The sequence below is a fragment of the Mizuhopecten yessoensis genome, unplaced genomic scaffold (genome assembly GCF_002113885.1).
Source record: "Mizuhopecten yessoensis strain PY_sf001 unplaced genomic scaffold, ASM211388v2 scaffold11103, whole genome shotgun sequence".
Taxonomy (NCBI): Eukaryota; Metazoa; Mollusca; class Bivalvia; order Pectinida; family Pectinidae; genus Mizuhopecten; species Mizuhopecten yessoensis.
The window spans coordinates 732199-755851 of NW_018408881.1; the positions used below are offsets into that span (position 1 = coordinate 732199).

The following is a 23653-nucleotide window of genomic DNA, read 5'->3' on the forward strand; positions in this document are numbered from 1 at the left end:
ACCCGAGTGGAATAAACTCCCACCTGACATTATTTCGAGCCCCACAACGGAATTATTCAAATCAGCCCTCTACCGTCACCTTTCAAACGCAAATTAGACCATCTCGTATCTTTTAAAAACAATCTCTTTCCATGTTTCACTCCTCGTCTGACATTTTATCTTCAAATTGTTGAAGTTGGTCAGTACCATTTAGAAGTAGAAGTAGAAGCTATCTTTGTATCTTATTAGTATAGATCTCTTGTCGACGAAAGTAGTCAAAGGGAAACAACTCCAATATAAAATTTCTTAAAAGTTGATCGTGACAAGGATGTCATATTTTTTCTATATATATATATGTGAACAAATAACAAACGCTTGGAATCTATTTAAAATTATAAGTTTAATGAACAATTCATTCATTATTGGTCAATCTTAATAAAATACAATATATGATTTTAACAGAACAGACATGCAACAACATCTTATTTCAATAGCGATGCTTTTTATCATCATCTGTTGAATGGTAGAATAGTAGCCACACTGTGGAGCTGTGACGCCATTTGGGACACTTACGCACATAGGAACAAATGAATGAACGAACGAACAGGGAGATACCTATATTCCCTCGACGCCTAGTCACAAAGGTATAATTAATGAAACTAATTTGAATATTTTGAAAAATATTCCTTTCAGTGCCATATTTCTTAACTCTAAAATATCTGCCATCTTGGTCCCATGTATTTTTTCTCCGTTATGACATCATAATATAATCTGGAGTTCTTTGACATAATTAAGTAATAACTTTATGAAGCCGCAACAGGTTATATGACGTGAGTTCAAATGCAAAATGGGGCAAAGTGTTTTTACAGAATAACAGGGAAATCATGCGAAAATTCAGTAAAGAATATTTATACATTATATGATATCTACATGATTTGACTTTCATTTAACACGAACCAATATGCATATGCTACACATTACCAACAAATCATACAATTACCTCACACAATTGCGGTAAAATATCAAACATACCATTTCATACACATACCACATTTCACTGATCGTAAACAAATGCTGGGTATCTTGCAATATTTCAAGAACAGCTATTTCAAGAACAGGCAAATGTTTCTATCTCTGAAAGCTCTTTTTATATCTTCTGTGTACATGCATGTTTCCTGTCAACGAAAGTCAAAGGGAAACAACTCCATTATCAAAACGACTTTAAAGTTGAATCTGGACTAATTAATATGTCGTGAATTTATAGACATCAATTACAAAGGCTTCAAATCTATTTCAAATTAAAATTTTAATGAACAAGCCATTCGGATTGATATGTCTCGCCTGTGCCCCGCTTTGACCATCAATGCACATGTGAAGTTTGGTTGGTCTAGCACTTATAGTTTCAGAGAAACCAACTGAAACGCAAAATCTTAATGTTGTTGGAGATGCTGACAAAGTCAATGGACCATGAAAGTCAGGGCACATTCAGCATTTGATGCATGGGTCTAGATATACTACCTAAGATGCATGCATGGTCCAAGTTTGGTTGGTGTAGCACTTCTACTTTCAGTGAAACTAACTTAAACTCAAAAACTTAATGTTGACGCTGCTGGCGCCGGAAAAGTAACACCTTCGTCTCGCTTCCGCTACTTCGTGGTGGCGAGACAAAAATTGATTCATTATTGATAATCTTAATAAAATCTAGAATGAGGTCTGTAAAAAATCAATGTTCAATAATTGTCTATGGTGTGAAAATTCTAAATTTTAATACGGACTATGTGAGTTCACATGTAAAATATATGACATGGGTATCTCCACTGAATACCACAGTAATCAGGTGATACACTCCGGAACAAAATATCTAACCATTACAACATGTCGACAGCTGATTTGTCGTTCATTTCATGAGAGAGTCACTTTATACTCTCATCACATGCTACACAAAACAGACATCACACAACTACTTAAAAATGTTTACGTTCAAAAATACAACAAATCAATCAAAATATATGCCTACGACATACCCCTCAATGTCAGATCACCCCTCTATGTCAGATCACCCCAGATCACCCCTCTATGTCAGATCACCCCTCTTTATTACAACCTACCACCACATGCAGCAGAAATATACAATCTGACCGACACAGGAACTTTGTTACTTTGTTTCATATTTGACAAGTAGGAACAAATGTTGAAGTTTTGGTCTTTCTTCCTGAAGTGAAAAAAAGTTTGTGACGCAAACAAATACGTGAATTGGGGTGCATTCATGAAAGGAAAATCCGATAAAAAAATTGCAACAGCACAGTACACAAAAATACATTTCCAAACACAGGGTAATAAATATATATCGGTCAATCTTTCCATATAAGAATAAATACAATATCTGAGTACCTTTAAAAAAAACATATTAGAGTTTTCACACACCAACCTCTCAGTGCCAGGCTCGTTGTGTGAAGTACTTAAATATTTATTAATTGTCATACCAGGTAATAAACATTAATTAAGTTAATCTGAGTCATCACTTTCAATAATGTCCTTCAGACGACCAAATTTCACTCTAGGTGGAGTGAAGTTCTTCATAGGAGATGGCGAGTTTCGTGAAAAAAGACTGTTTACTCTCCTTTTAGGCCGTCCTGAAAAGTAACAAAGTTTATTTTCATAAATTAATTAAAGAAAAATAATTAATCAATTAATTAAAACCAAAGACACTTTTTACCATCTTGCCACAGACATTGTTACTATACTAGGGCATCAATCTTATATCTTTACTTTTGTAGACGTCACTACATACAGTTTGGTGTTTGTTGCTAGGCAGGGCACCGCTTTAGGTATGTTTTGAAATTTGGTTGTTGTTCTAATGACGCCCACCTTGTTGGCCGAAACATGTAAACTGGATTACATTTGCCGCGACTCCCCATTTGATGTTGTCTGGTCTTTTCCTCTTGAGAATGTTTTATTACTCTTACAGCCGACTAGTGAATTCCATTTAGGAATCTATCAACTGGGGTACGCTGAACTTCACTGAACGTCTACTAGCGGACATTGGACATTGTTCTAAAACCCACCAGCTCGATTTACAAGTCAAAATTTGGTATCATCTATCTTGTTGAATAATGCTGGGTTACTTTATTTACACGTTGACCAGTAAAATTGGAAACAACTAGCCCAACTGACTAATGGTTTCTAAAATTTATTTCTAACCCTGTAGATGCACAAATCTCAAACCCCTAAAACTTGAAGTCATTCCTTTCAAATTTTTTTTTTAATCTTTATCATCAATTCATTTAATGCTTGAATCCCTCCCTCTTATCATTATTTAAGCAACAATAGGTTATTCCCTACCTTCGTCTTTACTGATGATATTGTCTGTATCAAGTTCTGCCGCCTCCTTCTTCAGACGGATCTTCTTTGCCTTTTTCATGTTCGGTTTTCCTACAAGACAGATGGGTATATATATACTTCATGTAATTTACTGCAATACATTAAGAGTTTTTCTCAAACTGTATGAAGAGAAATTTTTGCCATTTTCAGTCCAGCATCTAGTGTAACTGATTCAACCAGTTGAACTTTGACCAAAACAACAAGAACAGATTGAAACGGAGGCTGACTGGCCGATCGCAATGATCAAGATGATGCATTGATCATTCTCGACACGGTCATTGAGAAAACCACATGGTCTTGCAGGCTAAATAATACCAATTCACTTCCGAAATGGGGAATGAATGCTTGCCTGTCTTAGTGTAAGGCGAGTGTGCTTGCCACTATGCTACCAAGTCATGTATATTTGCACTAATTACATTCCGTAAAAGTGAAGTTTCCTCTATAGAAATGTTTAATATCAATGTTCTTTTTACAGCATTAAGCAAAATGTCTGCATAACAGAATGTGTTGTTTACCTTTCATTCCGTGTTTCTCGAGGATCTGCTTGATTCTCCTTACAATATGGGCATCCGTCTTGCAGCCCTCAAGTTCTCGGTTGCTGCGGATGAAGATGCCCGCCTCACGACAAATCTTCCGTAACTTTGTGACATGCGACTCCCGCTTCCGAACTCCTGACCTTGACTTACTCTAATGACAAATGATCAGATTGTTTTATTATCACCTGGATTTTGGGTAATTTACCATCACAACTATAGCATGTTTCCTAATTATCTAAAACTGAAAATTATTTAATGCTACTAAATATAGCTATTCATTGCATTTCCCTTACAGCTGTAGTAAAATATTGAAGGAATAGATGTTGATGCTCCTTGGTTAATTCACATGTATTGATCAATATATTTCTTACTGGTGTATATTACCTACAATAAAGATTTCTGCCTTTAACTAGATGTTTGTGTAACATACATACTTTTCAGAACAACTTTCAATTTTCGAAGTTTTTCAGAGTTTTTCAGAAATAGGGGTCAAGATTTTGTTTAAGTGTATTCATTTCTTTCCCCTTTAAGGCCCTGTTCTTCTACACTGGGAGGTTTGGGGCCTTTTGGCCATGTGATGTTTCAGACCAAAGTTGGTTGAAATACAATCAGCAGTGCAAAGGGAGTAGACTTTTATAGGAAAGGTCAACAGACAAAAGAAGTTGAATCACTCTATAAGCAGACATCCTATAGGCCAAGGGAACTTAAAATGACTAAATACTCATAGCTATATTGTTAACATAATTAACTCCGCATTACGTAATACCGAGACATCAATGTGCAGTGATTTTTCATCATTTCATTAAACAATTTTATTGATTCCTACCTTAGGCTTTTCTGAACTTCCTGCCTTGCGTCCACCTTTGCCAATCTTTTTGGACGGTTTGAGTGGTTCTTCTTCAGAGGATGCAGAGGAATCGGCATCACTGCTTGAATCCTGATCAACAAACAATTACAGCAAACATTTAGTTATTTGTTGTCACTGATGACACTGCTGTACCAAACCTAGATATATATAACATGGATAATCCTCGTAAATATATATAGCATCGGGTTGGTTTGGTTTCTCATTGCTTTATAGCTTGTTGCAGTTTATTGTTACAGCTACGAGACAGGTTTGGTGTCGAAGGAAAATCAGAGCACCTAGAGGGAAACCATCGACCGGCTGACAGTATATGGCGACTGCCCCACGTAGGCCTCGAACCTGTGACCCAGTGGTGGAGGACAAGTAATCACAGATGGTTAGACGCCTTAACCACTCAGCCACTGTGGCGTGGCTCCCATACATTGAAATCATGAGCAAATTTAAATATACAACTCTGGAGATCCCCTGTACAGAAGCAAATCTAGACATAACTAAGTTGCACTAAATGTTTGGTGAGATTTCATTTTAGATTTGATGATTTATATCATTTTACATGGACAACTTTATGGGAAATGCTCCAGAAACAATTTCCCTGGATTAAGGTCAGCGGTCAAAATATAGGTCACAGTGACACTCCATCTTCCTTACATGTACCATCCCATTATTATATATATAAAGTATTTATTGTCCAGAAACATTTTTTTCTTGATTGAAATCACAGGTCAATATATAGGTCACAGTGACCTAATTTTGCTTTGTGATACTGTTTTCCAATGTACCGAATTTTATGAATCTGTTTTAATGTATAAGACAAAAATTCAAATGAACAGATACACGCAAGCTCAAGTGCATACTTTATACTCCAACTTTGTATAATAAAGTGTTTGAACGAATACTTGTTGAACATAGCATTTTAAAGGTTTTTGCCTATTATTCAACATCATTAAACTATTAAACTGCAACTTTATTCCAGGAGTAAAATATTAATTTCTGGGTACCACTCTTTTTCTTCTGAAGTTTTGACTGCATTTACTACAAGTACTAGTTATTAGTTTTACCTTTACATATTCCTATTACAACAGAAAGCTGTGTGATTCTCATTATGACAGTACCCAGGTAACCCCCTGATAGCATTGTTTAAATACCATCCTCACATACTTGATGTACCTTGTCTTTTACAGCCTGACCACCTTTTCCAGATTTAATTTTCAATGGTTTCTCGTCCTCTGAAGAACTGGACGGGTCTGATTCATTGTCCGATACCTAAAATACACAAGAACACAATGATTATGTCACTGAAAGTCATTATTTGTTCAACTTTAATTTTATAAATATTTATTTTACCAAATAATTAAATGATCTATCAACTAATAAATTTATTGAAATAACATGAAATGTTGATTGATATTAAATGGTCAGTGTATGCTAAATTGTGCTATTTTGTGTCAATTGAAAATATTCAGTGTATGCTATAATGGTAATTGTTACTAAACGATCAGCATATGCTTAACTGCTGAAGCACACCATTTGATATATATATATATATATGATAAGTGTACATTAACTAATTCATGCTATTTCATCTACACTTGCTAACCTGCTAATAACAAGAGCACCGCAAACGGATGCATAATACGCTCGTTCGACCCTATGCAATGATTTTGTGTTTGTTTGATATTTTAAGTACCTAAAAAGGACAATAACACATGATCTGACTGAACTGTACACCACTGTCGAAACTTGTACCAAAACTTTAACTGAGAAATTGCGCGAGAAAAGTAAAGTCCCAAACACATCCAAAATTTCCAAAAATTGAAATTATTTCCGAAATTAAATCCATATTTGTCCTTCATAGACCCAACATGAACATCCATGCCAGAAGTTAGGACAATAACACATGATCTGACTGAACTGTACACCACTGTCGAAACTTGTACCCAAACTTTAACCGAGAAATTGTGCGAAAAGGTTAAGTCCCAAACATGTCCAAAATTTCCAAAAATTGATATTATTTTCCCAAATTAAATCCATATTGTCCTTCATAGACCCCACATGAACATCCATGCCAGAAATTAGGACAATAACACATGATCTGAGTGAACTGTGTACACCACTGAAGAAACTTGCACCAAAACTTTAACCGAGAAATTGTGCGAAAAGGTTAAGTTCCAAACATGTCCAAAATTTCCAAAAATAGAAATTATTTTCCCAAATTAAATCCATATTGTCCTTCATAGACCCAACATGAACATCCATGCCAGAAATTAGGACAATAACACATGCTCTAACTGAACTGTAGACCACTGAAGAAACTTGTACCCAAACTTTAACCAGCAGGACGGACGGCATGACGTACGGACAACCTCGAACGCTATTCCATAATACGTCCGACGAAATTCGACGGGCGTATAAAAACTATAATTAGTGTATCCTAACTTGCTGATGTATTTGATGTTTGATAAAATTGGACTCATAATTATTGTTTCACATTTTGTAAGCTATAAAGTATTCATTGGTTTGGTTTGTTTGTGTTTTAAGTCCTATTAACAGCTATGGTCATTTAAAGACGTGCCAGGTTTTGGTGGTGGAGGAAAGCCGGCGTTCCCAGAGAAAAAACACAGACCTACGGCCAGTACCTGGCGACTGCCCAACGTAGGTCTCGAACCCGTGATGCAGTGGTGGAGGGATATTGGTTGCAGAATGTCATACGCCTTAACCACCGCAGCATTCAAATTGATACAAAATTTTCAAATGTACAGAATAGTATATTTTCTGATAAAACCTTAAAACATTCACCCTTATAGATACATTTGAACTCTTCCAATTCAAAGGTTGGAATAGTTCATTATGAAATTTTAGGGCTGAATGAGTTAAACTACCATTCCACAGGTTTGAATCTTTTATCAAATGGGTGTCATATTTTTGTGACTGCTTTTTTGACAAGGTTGCACAAGGCATTCAAATACAGGAGAACATAAAATTCAGTATTATTAAAGTAGCAGGATGGACAGACCAGTCAATTCACCAAATGGTAATTTATCAATTTTACTCTGTCATGCCCAGGGGTGTATGAAAGGGAAATTCAACCCCAAGGATATTCTTATTGGGTATTCCGTCTTTGCATATTGCAGAGTTAACTTCTCTTGGGAACAGGTATTGATTGTTACGTCATTGATTTGTGCGAGAAAATTACTTCGTTTTCTCAAAAATTGATGACGTTACTCTCACAAACAAGTGACGTAACAATCAATACCTGCTCCCAAGAGAAAATAACTCTGCAATACGCAAAGACGGAATAACAGGGCTAGAAATTGATTTTGAATACCACTAGTCAATTTGGATAGTAGTTTCCAATCTTTACTAGTCAGTGTGCAAATTCCACTAACCCATATTATTCAACAAGACCAGCAATATCAAATTTTGACTAGTTATTCAGAGATATCACTCGTGCCAGACTATCGGGCTACCCGTACTCTCTAGCCCTGGTAAAACCCCAGGTTCTGTTGAGGGTTTTAAAACAATTTGATAATCCAGAGGGTAGAATTATCCTATCCAGATAACCTACATCCCTACACAAGGGATTGTTTTTCTATCATTTCAATCACGACAATTTGGAAGCTAAGACCCCCTCCTCTCAAAGTCATCGCAATTTCCGCATCGCAGCTGCGGGAATGTTCTGATTTCGTGATGTCACTTCATTGTTGTCCAATAGTAACATCACAAACATAAAATGGGGTGCAAGATAGGAATTTCTTACACCCCTTTCTTACCCAGCTGGACAGTTGTCATTTACTCACATGAATGAGAGAATACAGGTTTCTAATGTCATATCAAAGAGTTTGATGGTGAAGCCATTTCAAAATATTAACACGATGTTGTTTTGTCTAAACTTTTCATTCAGGATAGCGAGAGAAAGAATGGGTGCACAAAGAAACAAAGCTATATGCCTGTCTTTTTCTAATGCGAAAAGTTTTCTTTAGCGACTGTTCACAAGGAAAGTTTCCCTGCAGTTTAATTTTCGCCTTTTTTCGCCCTCCGTACTGCAGGTGAACTTATCATTACAGGGAATATAAGAAAACAGCATAAAATGCACATTACCTGGTAATCAAATATGAAGCAGGAAATTAACAACGGGGGAAATTGATTTCATGGGCGGAGGGCGAAAAAGTTTGACTGGGCGAACATTTCCCGGTATACAGTATATATACGTGATACCTATCAACTATCTTGCTGTACATCACACAATTTCAATACTGGATGCCAAGAACCTGGTTTTTTTCTATGTAAATCAACATTTTTTTGGATTTTTTTTTTGGGGGGGGGGGGGGGGGGGGGGTTAAGTCCTTTTTCTCATTAGCAACATTTTCTTGTTTTGACATCAAAGAATGTTCAAATTTTCTTAAAGCAGTCTACATAAACAATATCTAAAGAATTTACTCAAAGTCATTCCTTCTACTGTGAGAATGGAGTTAACCTCAACGTCGGTTTATGCACTACCTTGTCTACTTTCCCAGGTTTTGTTTTCAATGGCTTCTCATCGTCTGATGTCTCGTCGGAGTCACCCTCCGTGTTGGATACCTAAAACCACAAAACAAAATTACAATTCATTAATACACAATGCAGTTTCAATTCAAACACTGAAGCACACACTACACACATGGAGTCACGTCCTTAAATGACCTTAGCTGTTATAATAGGACGTTAAACAAAATTAAACCAAACCAAACCAAACCAAACTGAAGCATATTCCCGATTCTATTTTAAGTAACAGCAACCTTGACCTAGGAATGTTTTAAACCACTATAGCACATCAACGTTTATCACAGTGTATCATCATAAGAAATTTCAAAAAGTTTGGCCTTCTGTTAGGGCCTTATATTTCAGAAATTTTGGCCATCTGGATCATGAGATAATCTCTGGAAACGAAAGTGCTGACGGACGGACAGACAGACAGACAGACAGCGATGGACGAACAGATGGACTGACACCGTTATTACTATAGGGCACCCGCATTTTGTGGGGCCCTAATAATTGCTTGGATTTACAGTGATGTAATATCTTGTTCCAAACAGTGCTACTATATAGGTATTATGTAAGTTACTCCGTAAGTTCTAAACAAAACATAAGTCATAAATACTATGTAATACTTGTGAAGTTACGTACATAAGTGGGTTCACAATATTCCGAGAAAGTATTTACTCTATGTATTTAATCATATATAGGGGTACAGAGAGAGTAAGTAAGCGTAAGCCCTGGAGTACAGAGGATGTCTAGTTATTATTAAGCTGAACATGTAGAAACTATGAAGTTTTATACAGAGAGACAGAATTGTGTTGAAATTCATATCGTTGATTTCATTATTACAGTCAAATTCCATAAATCAAACTTCAAAGATTCACCTCAAATTTCTAGAGGTGTCGAACTACCAACAAAGCCCAGACTTTTTCCCCTACATAATACTACTGATATTCAATTTATGAATTGAACTTAATGAGTCAAATTTCTCACTATTTCGAACTTTGAGTAAGTTTGTTATGTAAACGTTGAAAATAACAACTAACAAATCGATGTAAAACAACATTGAAATGTCCCTGGGTCATTTTTAACATCTAAACATGTAAACTACAGTGTATAAATTCACAAACCATATTTTTCTAATTACATTATATCCAATATTTATTTACTTCAAATGGAATATCTTGACTTGTGTTACGTCACTTAACAATCACAGTCGGTCTCATGCAGAATATACAAGATCTCAAAGAAACGTTCTTAAGTCGGAGTCGCTATGTTTCAAATTTCCCCCTCTGGTCCCGTAAAGTTTGAAACATCGAAGTTTAACTGTATGTGAAATCTACTATATATGCTGTACCTTAGATGGGATCTTTTTCTTCTCTGTTTTTTTCGATGGAGTTTTCTTTTTTGATGACTTGACAGGAGTTCTACCTTTTTTCTTTTTCCGCAAGACTTTTTCTTCTTCACTCTCAGAGCCTGACTCACTGACGCTGTCAACCACTTCAGACTTCTTGGTAAAAAAAATAGGTGTTTCCAATGAAATGTCAATTAGGGAAGCTAGGCCAGAATATTTTTTTAATTTCATTTTACTACGGTTATTCCGTCTTTGCGTATTGCAGAGTTATCTTATCTTGTGAGCAGGTATTGATTGTTACGTCATTGGTTTGTGAGAGTAACGTCATCAATTTTTGAGAAAACGACGTAATTTTCTCACACAAACCAATGACGTAACAATCAATACCTGCTCCCAAGAGAAGATAACTCTGCAATACGCAAAGACGGAATATGGTGCTGGTAATCTGACTTCATTTGCACTTCTTTGAAAATCCCACAAAAAATTAAGAGTTTGGCAGAAATAGAGTCCAGTTTCTGTTTTTGGCCTTAGATTTTATGCATATTATTCTGTGATTGAAGGAGCAATTTGATGTATAAGAGGTTGGAGAAACGGATGAATGACGAAATATAAGAAAATTTGCGAGAAATGAAAATGATGGAAAATACTTTGTAACAAAATTGAACAATGGGACAGAACTCTGATAAGACTTGATTTCAGTAGACAATACTACACCTTTCTCAAAATANAACTCTGCATAAACTGTGGCTACAGACCAAATTACATGACATTCCACCTTTCCAGAATACATATTTATATCAACTTTAGTGAACGTAGGTGAAAAAGCAAGAAGGTAATAAACTGGATAAACTGATATCAAAAATGACAAAGGGCAATAACTCTGCATAAACTGTGGCTACAGACCAAATTACATGACATTCCACCTTTCCAGAATACATATTTATATCAACTTTAGTGAACGTAGGTGAAAAAGCAAGAAGGTAATAAACTGGATAAACTGATATCAAAAATGACAAAGGGCAATAACTCTGCATAAACTGTGGCAAGAGACCAAATTTTAATACATGACATTCCACCTTTCCAAGATACATATTTATAGCAAGTTTTGTGAACAAATATAAAATAGCAAGTAAGTTAATGCTCCAGATACACTTCAGCATCACAAATAATCAAGGGCCATAATTCCAAACTTACTTTGGCTGGTGTAGACTTATCCTCATCATCATCTACACTGGACAGGTCAGACCTCTCATCTTCTTCACTGTCTGATTGGTCAACTGTCTCTGAGGCCTGAAACACAAAATCAAATGAGACTAAACCTTCTATTTGGTTATTACAAAGAAGCATGGACAAACTGTATCATCTTTGAACAGAACTGTTTTGTTATTCCTTGAATTCTACTATACTGTACCTTGGATGGGATCCGCTTACTGTCTGTGGGATTTCGGTCTGTTTTCTTCGATGGAGTTTTCTGTTTTGATGATTTGACTGGAGTTCTAGTTTCTTCCTCTTCTTCACTAGAGCCGGATTCACTTTCACTGTCAACAGCTTTAGGCTTCTGCGTAAAACAAAATGTGATCATAATAAATTTCATAAGACTTTTTCCGAAACTACCTACATCAGAATACCGTAGTCTCCTCGTATACATGTAGTAACATTAGTCTGTTATACATGTACTATAAAAAATACTTCTGTTCAAGGTAATATGTAAAAAATTATGTGATGGTGGTGGTCTTTTTAAAATGTGACATACATGCATGGTTGGGTATATATCTAAATTGAATAGCCCTGACTTGCAATAAAAAAACAACCACATGTAGGCGGTAATCTGATTGCAATGCTCTTCATACTGACCCTAGGGTAGAAGTTACTGTACAATTTTGAAAACAGAACATTTGAAAAATTTCAAGAAATAACTTCCCAAATTTTTTTTTTTTTACTAGTATAGTGTACTGGACAGTACTATAGAGCTTTAGTATATAATATGCAAGAAAAAACCCAGATGGCTTTTCTGTCTAGAAAAACACTATCTCCTCTTCAACAAAAAATGTCATGCATCTTGAAAGACCGTTTTAATACATTTCAAAATTCATCAAGATATCTCCAAAGCAATTCAAAGTGCATTTAGACAAACTTTTAGTGGAGGGTCAATTTGAATCCAAATCTAAACCACTGTATTTCTAAGTTTGTATCAAGTTCCACAATTACCTTGGCAAGTACTGATTTCTCATCTTCGTCATCTACACTGGACAGGTCTGACTTATCATCTTCTTCACTGTCTGAATTTTCAACTGTCTCAGAGGCCTGAAATATGGAACGAGACAATAAGTCAATTAACATGGAAGATAGAGGCGTAACGATTCACCGATGAATCGTATCATTTCTTGATTGCCGATGCATCGTGGCAATCGCCGATAGTATCCCGATACTTTAAAAAGGTTCTATACGGCCAGTTACCGCTCTTTTAGACTAGTAAAATTTCGCGTAATAATTCCAGAATGTATGACTCATTTTACCATCACAAAAAGTTGTAATTCAAGGCAATATTACACGGTAAAATACGAAAAAATGTAGGTCTCTCCAACGATTTGAACTGATAAGTACAGCGATTTTGAAAATATATCGGCATATTGCATGGTAATTTAGTACTCTGAGATGGAAGATGCCATTCTTGTGTAAACTTATGCTTCAATATTCAATTTTCAATTGTGCCAAAATGACACAAGGCAAGTCGCAAAGTTCACCTGTTGTATGTATTGCAAAGAGTCAAGGTCGTGTGATACTATTGACCGCCAGGAACTCACAGGGACACATAATTACGGTTTGAACCGGCAATGATATCAATTCCAGTTTAAAAGAATTATTTAGGGACTGAAAACAATCAAATACATATCATTTTTATCTCTTAAAAGAAGGAAAAGCTAAAATCTTTTTAAGAGTTTGGTGTTTTTATGTCGCAATATTTCAGCTGTTAGCAGTCCTCGTCGGTATCTGATTGAGTGACTGCCTTTAAGTAAACACACTCTTCCAATATCGCTGTTGGGTCCAGTCGGATTTGCAGACGCTCAGAAAACAACAACAAATCATATATTTCAGAAAAAAATGGAAGTTGTACCCCAATAGGATCGAAGTTTCTCTGAAACATTTTTTTGTAAAACCAACATTTTATATTACCGACAGCACCTGCTCTGCCCATAGCGGGTGTTGAACTGATCTCCTCCTACTCAAAGGGAACATAATTCATCATCTGAATGAATGTGTTTATTTAGAATAATTAAAAAAAGAAACTATGCTTTACAATTTATGAGATAGATCACATCAAAACAAATAAACTGAGCATGGTATACAAACACTTTATATTTGTTTCATATCAAGGTTAAAAGTTTCAAATCAAGGAAAACTATGGTAACACATTTGTACAGAATGTTGTGACAAGTATCGCGATACGACTCGTATCGTGACCCATGTATCGTGATACGCATTGTATCGTCACAACCCTTGCGATACACACCTCTAATGGAAGACTATCTGATATGCAAGCAATCCACAGTCCCCCATCTTTAGAAAAACAAAGGACCATTCACAGGCATCATTTCTCGATGTTAATTCCTGACCTGAAATTGACCTAAATTCCATGTCAAATTCAGGTTAAATTCAGGTCAGTTTCGCATGAAATTTACTTAGGTCAATTTCAGGTTAAATTGACCTGAATAATTCACCATGATAGCAAAAATTGACCTAAATTTGATCTGAAATTGACATCAAGAATTTTTTGTGTCAAACTCATGTCAATTTTTGACCTGAAATTGACTATTTTGCTACTTTCAGGTAAAATTGACCTGAATTTCGACCTGAAATTGACATATAAAGAAATTTTGCCGGTATAACTTGAAACTCGTTTTTAGTGTGCCACACTCTGCCATCCCAAGAGGTATTGACAGTTATGGCAATGTAGGTGACTAAGTGCTATACTGTATACTAAGAATTTTTCACAACAGCTAATGGAAATTTTCACCACAGCTAATTCTTTTTAGCCCTTTGTAACAATGGCAAATTTACCCTGACAGCAGACATAAATACCTGTCATACCTTATTAATGAATTACACGTCAAGGGCAAAAGATACACTGGAGAATATTGATTTTACCGGTGAAGAGCGAATAATTGACAGGGCAAATATTTCTCCTGGTATACAGTACGCGGAATGTTCAAGACAACTGATACAAAGTACATCAAATATGTCATAGCAAAATTGAAGGCATGCGGCTAGCTATTTGAATGGTCTCCGAAAAAAAAACCTGACTCATTGCTACGCTAATACCTGTCCTCTGTAGAATACAAAGGAGCAACGCCCAACTTCAAAGCCAGTAAGTTTTTACTGTTACGTGACCGAGAGATTCTTTTGATGTACATCAAAGGATCAAACTAGTCTTCTTGTCTCATCCACAAGGTGGTGCACACTGAACCTCCAATTTTGCTATGACATATTCCAGGGGTGCAGAGAGCGAAAGTGAGCATATGAGCATAACCCCTGGAGTATCGAGGATGGTTTAATCTGTGAGGATGAATACAGCTAAATGAACATCAAGCTGTTGATTATGAAATCTATTGTTTGTACAATGTACCTTGGACAGGGTCTTTTTCTTCTCCAATTTTTTCGATGGATTTTTCTGTTTCGATGACTTAACAGGAGTTCTAGTTTTGTTCTTTTTCCGCGAGACTTCCTCTTCTTCGCTATCCGAGCTTGACTCGCTTTCACTGTCCACAACTTTTGGTTTCTTCTGCAACAGATTAAATGAACCACTAAACACATAGTAAAAGCTGGTGACATACCACACTTGAACCATACTGCAAACAGTCAATTTCTGGTGAAGTGACATTTAAAAAGACACTCCAATCATATTGTTCTAGTCTATGTAGATAAACAAATTATAATTAAAAGAAGCATTTAGGGAAGTATTCCTGGGATAGACCAGCAACCTTTTGGGACAGTCATAAAATCTAAGTTCCATCATGCCACAGAAACCAGATTAATCTCTGGCTATATGGACCAAACTAGTGAAGCAAAACAGCCTACTTTTTACACAAAAGAATTTCATTTAACATAGATCATGACAGAAATATCAGCCAATCAGACTTCAAGATGCATAATTAAATCAAAACTGAAATATTTTTTTTAAGTTTTAAATAAACTTGGAATGTATATAATAAGTTTCCAGTACAGTAATCTCAAAATGTGTCAATCAAAGTTTTTGACAACCATCATGAATTGATTCAATAGCATACAAACTATTACTACTCATTATGATTATGAGAGAAAAATAATATAATTGACAATTCAATGTATTACCCAATGTAAAGCCCCTGAGAGCCATATTGGATTGAATACACATGAAACAGAAGTCACTAATATTTCAACCCAGGACCTCTGGTTTACTTGTCTTGCACTCTCCCGAATCAGCTCAAGAGAAATTTGGTAGGAAGCGGCTAGTATTTTATCAGGGTGACATACTCCCCCTCCAAAAAGATTTCCAGGGGTCATAGCCATTCTTACAGTCTTTTAGTCAAAATTTCCTAGGTCCATTTGCGACACCAATGACCATGTAACAGAGGTCATTACTTTTTCAATGCCTCCACTCAGAGTCGAACCGGGAACCTCTGGTTTACTAGTCTCATGCTCTACCGAACAAGCTAAAGAGAAACTCTCCCCAGCCGAGTCAGTACGGGTAGGAGGCAGCTAGTATTTTACCAGGGTAACACATGTATGCCTTGTTAATCATCAATCAGTCATCTAAAAATTCTTAACAGTCTACCGGGCACTTATTAATTAGAAGATAAGAGAAAGAACAAGATTGAAGAAACAGTAAACAATAAGTTTCCACACTCATGGATGTTGTTTGGGCAGCTTAATCAATGAGCCACCTACCTTACTCTGTGGTTTTCGTCTCTTGACTGGTGATGCTTCCTCCTCTGAGTCACTGTTAAGTTCGTCTTCCTCGGAGACACTGTCCACCTTTGGTCAACACAATCAGAAATTCAATCAGTCATTGGTAAACATTCAATAATCATGATTCAAACTAACGCAGTAACAAAGATTCCAATGCAGTGATATTGACCAGAGCTGGCACTTAGCAACGTCACCAGGTACTGTGCAAATTTTCTGTCATGATCAGCCATGCATTTCAGCATGGGAAGTCTTGGAAAGACTATGTAATCTGCTTCCTGCTTTTACCAAAATGATAAGTTGGGCGGTATCACAGTAAATAACACCCTCGCCTTTCCCCAAGGCAGTCAGGGTTAGATTCCCCGATCAGACATGAAGAGGTATGGGGCCATGCACCTGCCCATGAGGGGTTTTTCCTGGGTACTCCAGTTTCCACCCAATCTGGGCCAATAAGAGTGATTACTATAACTTAAGATTTCGACTTGTTTCATATAATTGTTCTAAAATAAATAGAGTGTACTTTAATGATTACCAGAAAGTTCATCGTACTTAAAAAATTACTGACACAACTGCCAAGTCTGATATGATAGTTAATTAAGTTTGCTTCATTTTTTGGAGCGACTACAGGACTAGAGCCCGAACCACAAGTTTTAGGAAAATTAGCATGATGAGATGAAAAAATCAGGGAAAAACATGAACAACACTTACACTGAACCAGGAATATATTTAGGAAATAAAGAAATTTGTAAAGGTTGACGAAGCAATTTTTTGTTATTAATTATAAACTGTCACTGCTTGAGTCAACCTAGTTCAACAAACCTTTGCTTGCTTATTCCTGGATCTAGGGTTTCTTCTTTTGACAGGCGATTCTTCCTTCTGGTCAGATCCACTGTTGTGACTGTCATCCTCAGATCCAGACTGCTCCTGTGTCAATTAACATCATAATAATTACTAGTAATAAGTGTAACAATAGTCTTGTTTCTCAATCAAAATCAGAATGAATTTTGGAAATTACAGATTAAATCATAGGGTGGTCAGTTGGCACACTGGATGGTGCTTTTGCCTTTCATCAGGACAGCTTGGGATGGACTCGTGTTTGGACATATGAGAAGGTATTGGGTCACCTGCCCATCTATGTGGGTTTGTCCCCTATTTCCTCCCACATTAAGACTCTGCACCCTTCCTTACCATCCAACAAAGCGATTGATATCAGTTTGAATTGAACTCATTTCATATTTCTAGTAAAATAAATTTGATAATTTTTAGCTTCAATCATCTAAGATCAATGGCCTTTAACATAATAATAAAATATCTTTATTATAAGAATGATTTGATGAATTTTCTTTCATATATACCTCTGATTTTTTCCTCAGACTGGCCAAAGAAAAACCCTCATCTGAATCAGAACTGTCCGACTCAGCCTTTGAATTCTTTCTAAAGACAGCAAGGGGCATTTCCTCCTCTGAGCCAGATCTGTCGGAAGAAACCTGCTTTTTCTTTCCTCCTTTGACAGGAGATTTCATTTTATCACTACCTTTTTTCGGTTTAGATACAGTCTTCTTTTCTTTCTCCGACCTAACCTTATCTTGAATTTTTTTCTTAGGTTCTGTCGAGATTTCCTTTTCTGTAGCGGTCGTGCTTTTAACACCCTTTGATTTCTTTACTTTTGATGAAGTCTGTGCTTTTGTTGAGTTTAATTTTCTTCGTTTAGATGCTGATGTTGAAGCCTTTTTAGAAGTTCTTTTCTCTTTTTCAGAATCGCTATTTTCAGACTCGCTATCAGGACCACTTTCTTCCTCACTAGAAACGATCAATGATCTTTTCTTCGATGTTTTTCTGTCTGTCTTCTCCAGTTTATTTCCGAATTTTTTCTGTTGCTGTGTTTTTGAGCGAGAGTTATTCCCCTTTTTGTCGCTCTCCCCATCACTGGAAAGTCCAGCACTCTCATCGGATGAGCTCTCAATCCGTCCCTTCACCGGTTTTGTTTCCTTCACCGGTGTAAATGGTTTCCATGTCTCCTCATCATCCTCCTCCACCAAATGATATTTCTTAAATTTCTGATTGTCTGTCTTTGAATTCACCTCGGAATTCACCTCCTCCACGTCATCGTCATCATCCTCTTCACTTTCCTCCGACTCTGGTAAAGTCATCGCGTCGTCTTCACCATCAGACATCATCACAGCATCCAGCACTTCATCCACTCTGAATTTTGATGTGCTGGATTGAGTCCCTAAATCTCCTGAGCTAACAGAACTATGGTCAGGACTTTTGTTTGATGAATCTTGAGGAGAATTCAATATTTTGGCTGGTGAGCAATTTTTCACCAATGAAAATGTTTTTTCTTGTACCTCTTCATTTTTCTTCTTTTTATTTGGTGTTGACAATTTTTTCCTTGGTGAAAGTTTTGATTGCTTTTTAGGGCTAGATTTATGTACAAGTTCTGTAGAGTTATTTCCCATCCCTGAGACTGGCTTTTTAGGTTTGTGATTCTCTTTCTCATTATGGTTGTCATGTTCTCCCTGTTGAACGTCTGTCCTGGCTTTTTCTGTCTGCAAAATAAATACAGTAAATATTTCAGTCTTTTAGTCATCTGAATTGTGTTATTAAATGTAGTAACTATTTTGTCAATTCAAGCGGCCAGAAATATAGCCTGAGTTTCCTCTGGCCCTGACACCAGACTTAGACATTTTGACAACTCACACCAGACATCTATCTGTAAAAATGTCTAAGTCTGGTGTCAGGGCCAGAGGAAACTCAGGCTACCAGAAATAGAATGACACTTACTGCATTAAGGAAGTTTGGTTTGTTTGTGCTTCCCATTACAGCGACGCATATCTTTCTTTTAATAAAATAAACTAGAAAATGTCTGTAAGACATAAATGCCCCCACTGCCATGTGAAATAAGTTTCATTGTTCTATAAAAAGTTACAACCACTTTGACCTTGATACCCTGAAACATGCACACACACACAAGGTACTACACTTAAAGTTGATAGGTTGATTTTAATATTCATATGTTAAAAAAAAATCTGTATGTTATTACCAGATCCATAACATATTGAATGAAGTTGCTAAGTGTTTAAATTGAATCAGTTGATGATTTTCTATATATAGCAACAGTGACCTTGGCCTTGACCTTGGAACCCTGAAACACAAGGATGTCAGAGGAATACCCATACTTGACCTTTGTATAAAGTTCGACAAAAATCCGTGAAAGAATGAAGTTGCTAAGTGTTTAAATTGAATCAGTTGATGATTTTCTATATATAGCGAGTGTGAACTTGGCCTTGACCTTGGATCCCTGAAACACAAGGATGTCCGACGTATGCTCATACTTGACCTTTGCATAGAGTTTGACCAAAATCTGTCAAAGAATGAAGTTGCTAATTGTTTACATTGAATCGGGATGGGACGGGACGCAACGCAACGGGACGGACATGGGCAACACTATATGCCCCCCCCCCTTTTATGGCGGGGGCATACAAATATGCTTGTCCCATGCGTGAATAATGCATGGTCTAGAAAAAAGTGGACAAAGACATTAAGTTGTAATAAATCAAATTCACAAACATTTCTTTTTTTTATACTAATCAATGCATACATACACTTTATGAAAAATATTTGAAAAGGGTATTCGTCTCGTGAATATTCCTTTTTACAGAAAGGTTTGTCCCATGGTTGAGGGAAGTTGTTTGGCCCCATACCCATTTGTACCAGTCTCATACAGTCCCAGACTGGTACAAATGGGTATGGGGCCAAACACATGTGCAATTAACTTCTGATGATAAATAGTTTCAAGACGGGCTTCAAATCTTATTCATTGGTTTCATATAGTGCGGTAAGAAGTTACCCGATGGCCCCTCTCTTGGGGCCCCTTTGGAAATTTTGCATTTTAGTCAAAGTTTACTGCCTCATTTCAAAACCATCGTGTGACGTTATCGGCGCTATCTTTAACAGGGCTTTCCCAAACAATTTGAGTGGTCAAACTGGACATTTGGAATGGACTATGAATATATGGGGATAGCAAGGAAGCATAATTGGTAGTGCAGACAATGTGAACGTTCAATAACTGACATATTGGTTTTAACGGTATGTCCATTTAACAGCTAATGGTTATTTAAGATGTGCCAGGTTTTGGTGGTAGAGGAAAACCAGAGTACCCGCAGAAAAACCACAGACCTACAGCCAATACCTGGAAACTGTCCGATGTATAATTATAAAGGAAGATGTGCATTGACTAATAACATCAAGGGTCGTAACTATTTCAAATGATGCTGAGACAACATTGAAGTGAAACATACACAGATTCCTTTGACAGGTCAGAGGTAAGTTAAGTTTCTTAGAAATCCATAAACATTTCAGCTACATACAAATCTAATTTTGTGAGGAAAATTATAAGAAGTATTAATTATAACATCGTAAGAAAATTTCTACACTTAGTATTATGTCCTGATAGACAACATTAACATTGATGTTCTTTACAGAGTTATCTACCTTTAATTAGTTGTTGATGACATCACAATACAACCTATTGTTTATGACTTTACAATACAATCTATTGTGTTTTACGTTACCATACAACCTATTGTTTATGACGTCACAATACAACCTATTGTTTAAGACGTCACAATACAATCTATTGTTTATGACGTTACAACACAACCTATTATGGCGTCACGATATATCGTATTGTGTATGACGTTACAATACAACCTATTGTTTAAGACTTTACAATACAATCTATTGTGTTTTACGTTACAATACAACCTATTGTTTATGACGTCACAATACAACCTATTGTTTAAGACGTCACAATACAACCTATTGTTTATGACGTTACAACACAACCTATTGTTTATGATGTTACAATACAATCTATTGTTTATGACGTCACAATATAACGTATTGTGTATGACGTTACAATACAACCTATTGTGTATGACATTACAATACAATCTATTGTTTATGATGTCACGATACAACTTATATATAGCTATTGTGTTTTACTTTACAATACAACCTATTTTTTATGACATCACGATACAACCTATTATGTATGACATTACAATACCACTTATTGTTCATGACGTCACAATATCTACTGTTGTTAATGATGTCATTATACACATATATGCATTTATGTGCTCGCATTTTTTATATTTTACATTATGATACAATCCTCCAATAGTACCTACTGTATTGTCAATGTCCGTGAGTACAGCTGTTACAAGACGAGAAAGCTCTGTCTTCTCCTCCACATCCAGATGATTCCGGCCAACATGTTTCTTGTACTCATCTCTGATCATACGCTTCGTCAAAACACTGCAAAAGACATACGTTCGGGATGCATATTTAGGTACATGCCTCTACCAGTACCTTATACTTTTACCAATTTCAATATAATGAAGAATATGTGTGAGAGACGCAAAATCCATATGTTGGATATGAATTTCTCTCATTTACGTGTGTTTAAGATAAAGAGCTGTCCAGGGTAAGTAAAGGGGTGTAGGAAATTTCTATCTTACTCCCCATTTCACGCGACGTCACAATGGCTCAACAATGATGTGACGTCACAAATTTGGAAAACACGGATGCCGCAATGCGGAAAAGGCAACGTGATGAAATTAAAAACTTTTACAATTTATTTCCCGTACACGTTAGAAAGATCAGAATATTTTGGGGGATGCTAAATCTTGATGACTTATTTGTTTTTGTCTAAAAAGCTAAGGGGGAAAAAAGGGGGATATTTTCCAAATGGTAGCCAGTCCAAACGCATTTTCATGGTTTCTGATCTTATTCTGATAATTGGAATGAGAGAAAAATACTCTTTCATGCCCAAGGGTGAATTTTACCAAATTTGAAAACCCCTTGGGTGGAATTTCTCTATCCTATAAGGAATGCATACTTAATCGAGGAATTTTCTGAAGGGGTCCAAGGATGTAGCATCACTTATTTCTCCAAATACTTCCACACTATCAACAAGCTGTGTATCTGTGATTGAATGGTTAGACACTGCTGTACTGTAGTAGGCCTAATGCAAGACAAAACCAATCATTTTGTACGATTTTTGGAGGGAAGCAAGTTTATTCGTTCGTCAGAATCTTTTAGGTAATTTAGCATTAAGGTCAATATTCAGTCCCTTTTAAAAAAATGCAGACTCTATCAGAGGTCCAGATCGTCCTTATACCACTATATTATCATCAACAGATCAATGTATTTAATTATCAACTAGGACGGTGTGTGCAGAGAACGTCAATGACCTCGTATCTGAATCAGCGCAGACATACCAGAGGTGGTATCTGGTCATCCACCCTCTAAACGAAAGGATATGCATTTCATCCAAAACCTAATTATTACAAGCAAAATACACATTGACTTTTATTTATGTGTTGATAGGTCCGAAACCCTGTGCCTGTGGTCCGATGGTATCAATTTTTAAGCATTCACATAAGCAACCGCATATTTGCGATTGGCAGTTGGTAGGCCTATACAGGAATTATCAATGATGCATTTTCCTATTTGCATTGTTTATTCATACATAAAGGGACATCTATTTGTATACCTTAAATCTGATTTAGCCACCAGCGTCTTCACGAATCCCTCCATTTTCTTACTTCCCGCAATATATAGGACATTCATATCTCTATCTAAAAAGAGTTCCAATCTAAATGGTTGCTTTCATTGATGTGGTCAGAGCAATTCGTCCACTTTCGAAGTAGCTATCATTTGCCGAGTCACAAAGGCAGGAAAAAAGAGTTCGGGAGTCATTCAACGATTTACAAAAAAACTACAACATTATGTTCTATTTCGGAGTAATGTCTCCAGTCAGGCTATTTAGCTATATAAGCTTTCAAACACTGTAGATCTAATTGATTTTTTTTCTTCTTTTCGACTTGAATTCTTTCCAATAATTTGCCGGTAACGTTTAGCCTAAGAACGGAATTAGATTAAGTCCGTGGCCTAAGCTAAAGAAAGTGGTGATTTTTTCTTAAGTTGTAAAAGATATAGAGACTTTTTCAGTTAAGACCTTGGTGTTTTTTTGTGGTTCCAAACACAGGGGCATGGACCGCTTTACTTGTA

At 36.3% G+C, this 23653-nt stretch overlaps 1 protein-coding gene across 3 annotated transcripts; it reads right to left on the reverse strand.

Moving 5' to 3' along the window:
• Nucleotides 1-366: 366 nt before the first annotated feature.
• On the reverse strand, nt 367-23207 carry LOC110465876 (transcriptional regulator ATRX homolog). Of its 3 annotated transcripts, none has more exons than XM_021522004.1 (12): nt 23136-23207; nt 21769-21895; nt 17929-19122; nt 17393-17497; nt 16556-16642; nt 10634-10783; nt 9259-9339; nt 5920-6024; nt 4723-4833; nt 3876-4047; nt 3322-3411; nt 367-2612 (listed from the first exon to the last, which is right to left on the reverse strand). In XM_021522004.1, the coding sequence occupies exons 1-12, from the start codon at nt 23177-23179 to the stop codon at nt 2485-2487; spliced, it is 2394 nt and encodes a 797-aa protein (XP_021377679.1). In that variant the 5' UTR covers nt 23180-23207; the 3' UTR covers nt 367-2484. The 3 variants fall into 3 exon arrangements, with proteins under 3 accessions (XP_021377679.1, XP_021377680.1, XP_021377678.1); XM_021522005.1 differs by having other exon boundaries at nt 5929-6024; nt 10634-10786; XM_021522003.1 differs by having other exon boundaries at nt 10634-10786.
• Between the last annotated feature and the right edge of the window lie 446 nt (nt 23208-23653).

Coding starts and splice junctions, on each gene's coding strand:
- LOC110465876 (XM_021522003.1), bottom strand. CDS start 23,179: ATGGAGGGATTCGTGAAGACGCTGGTGGCTAAATCAGATTTAAG. Junction 6,025..9,258: donor AACCTGGGAAAGTAGACAAG/GTAGTGCATAAA, acceptor TGTGTATTTTAG/GTATCGGACAATGAATCAGA. Junction 4,834..5,919: donor TAAAAGACAAGGTACATCAA/GTATGTGAGGAT, acceptor TTTGTTGATCAG/GATTCAAGCAGTGATGCCGA.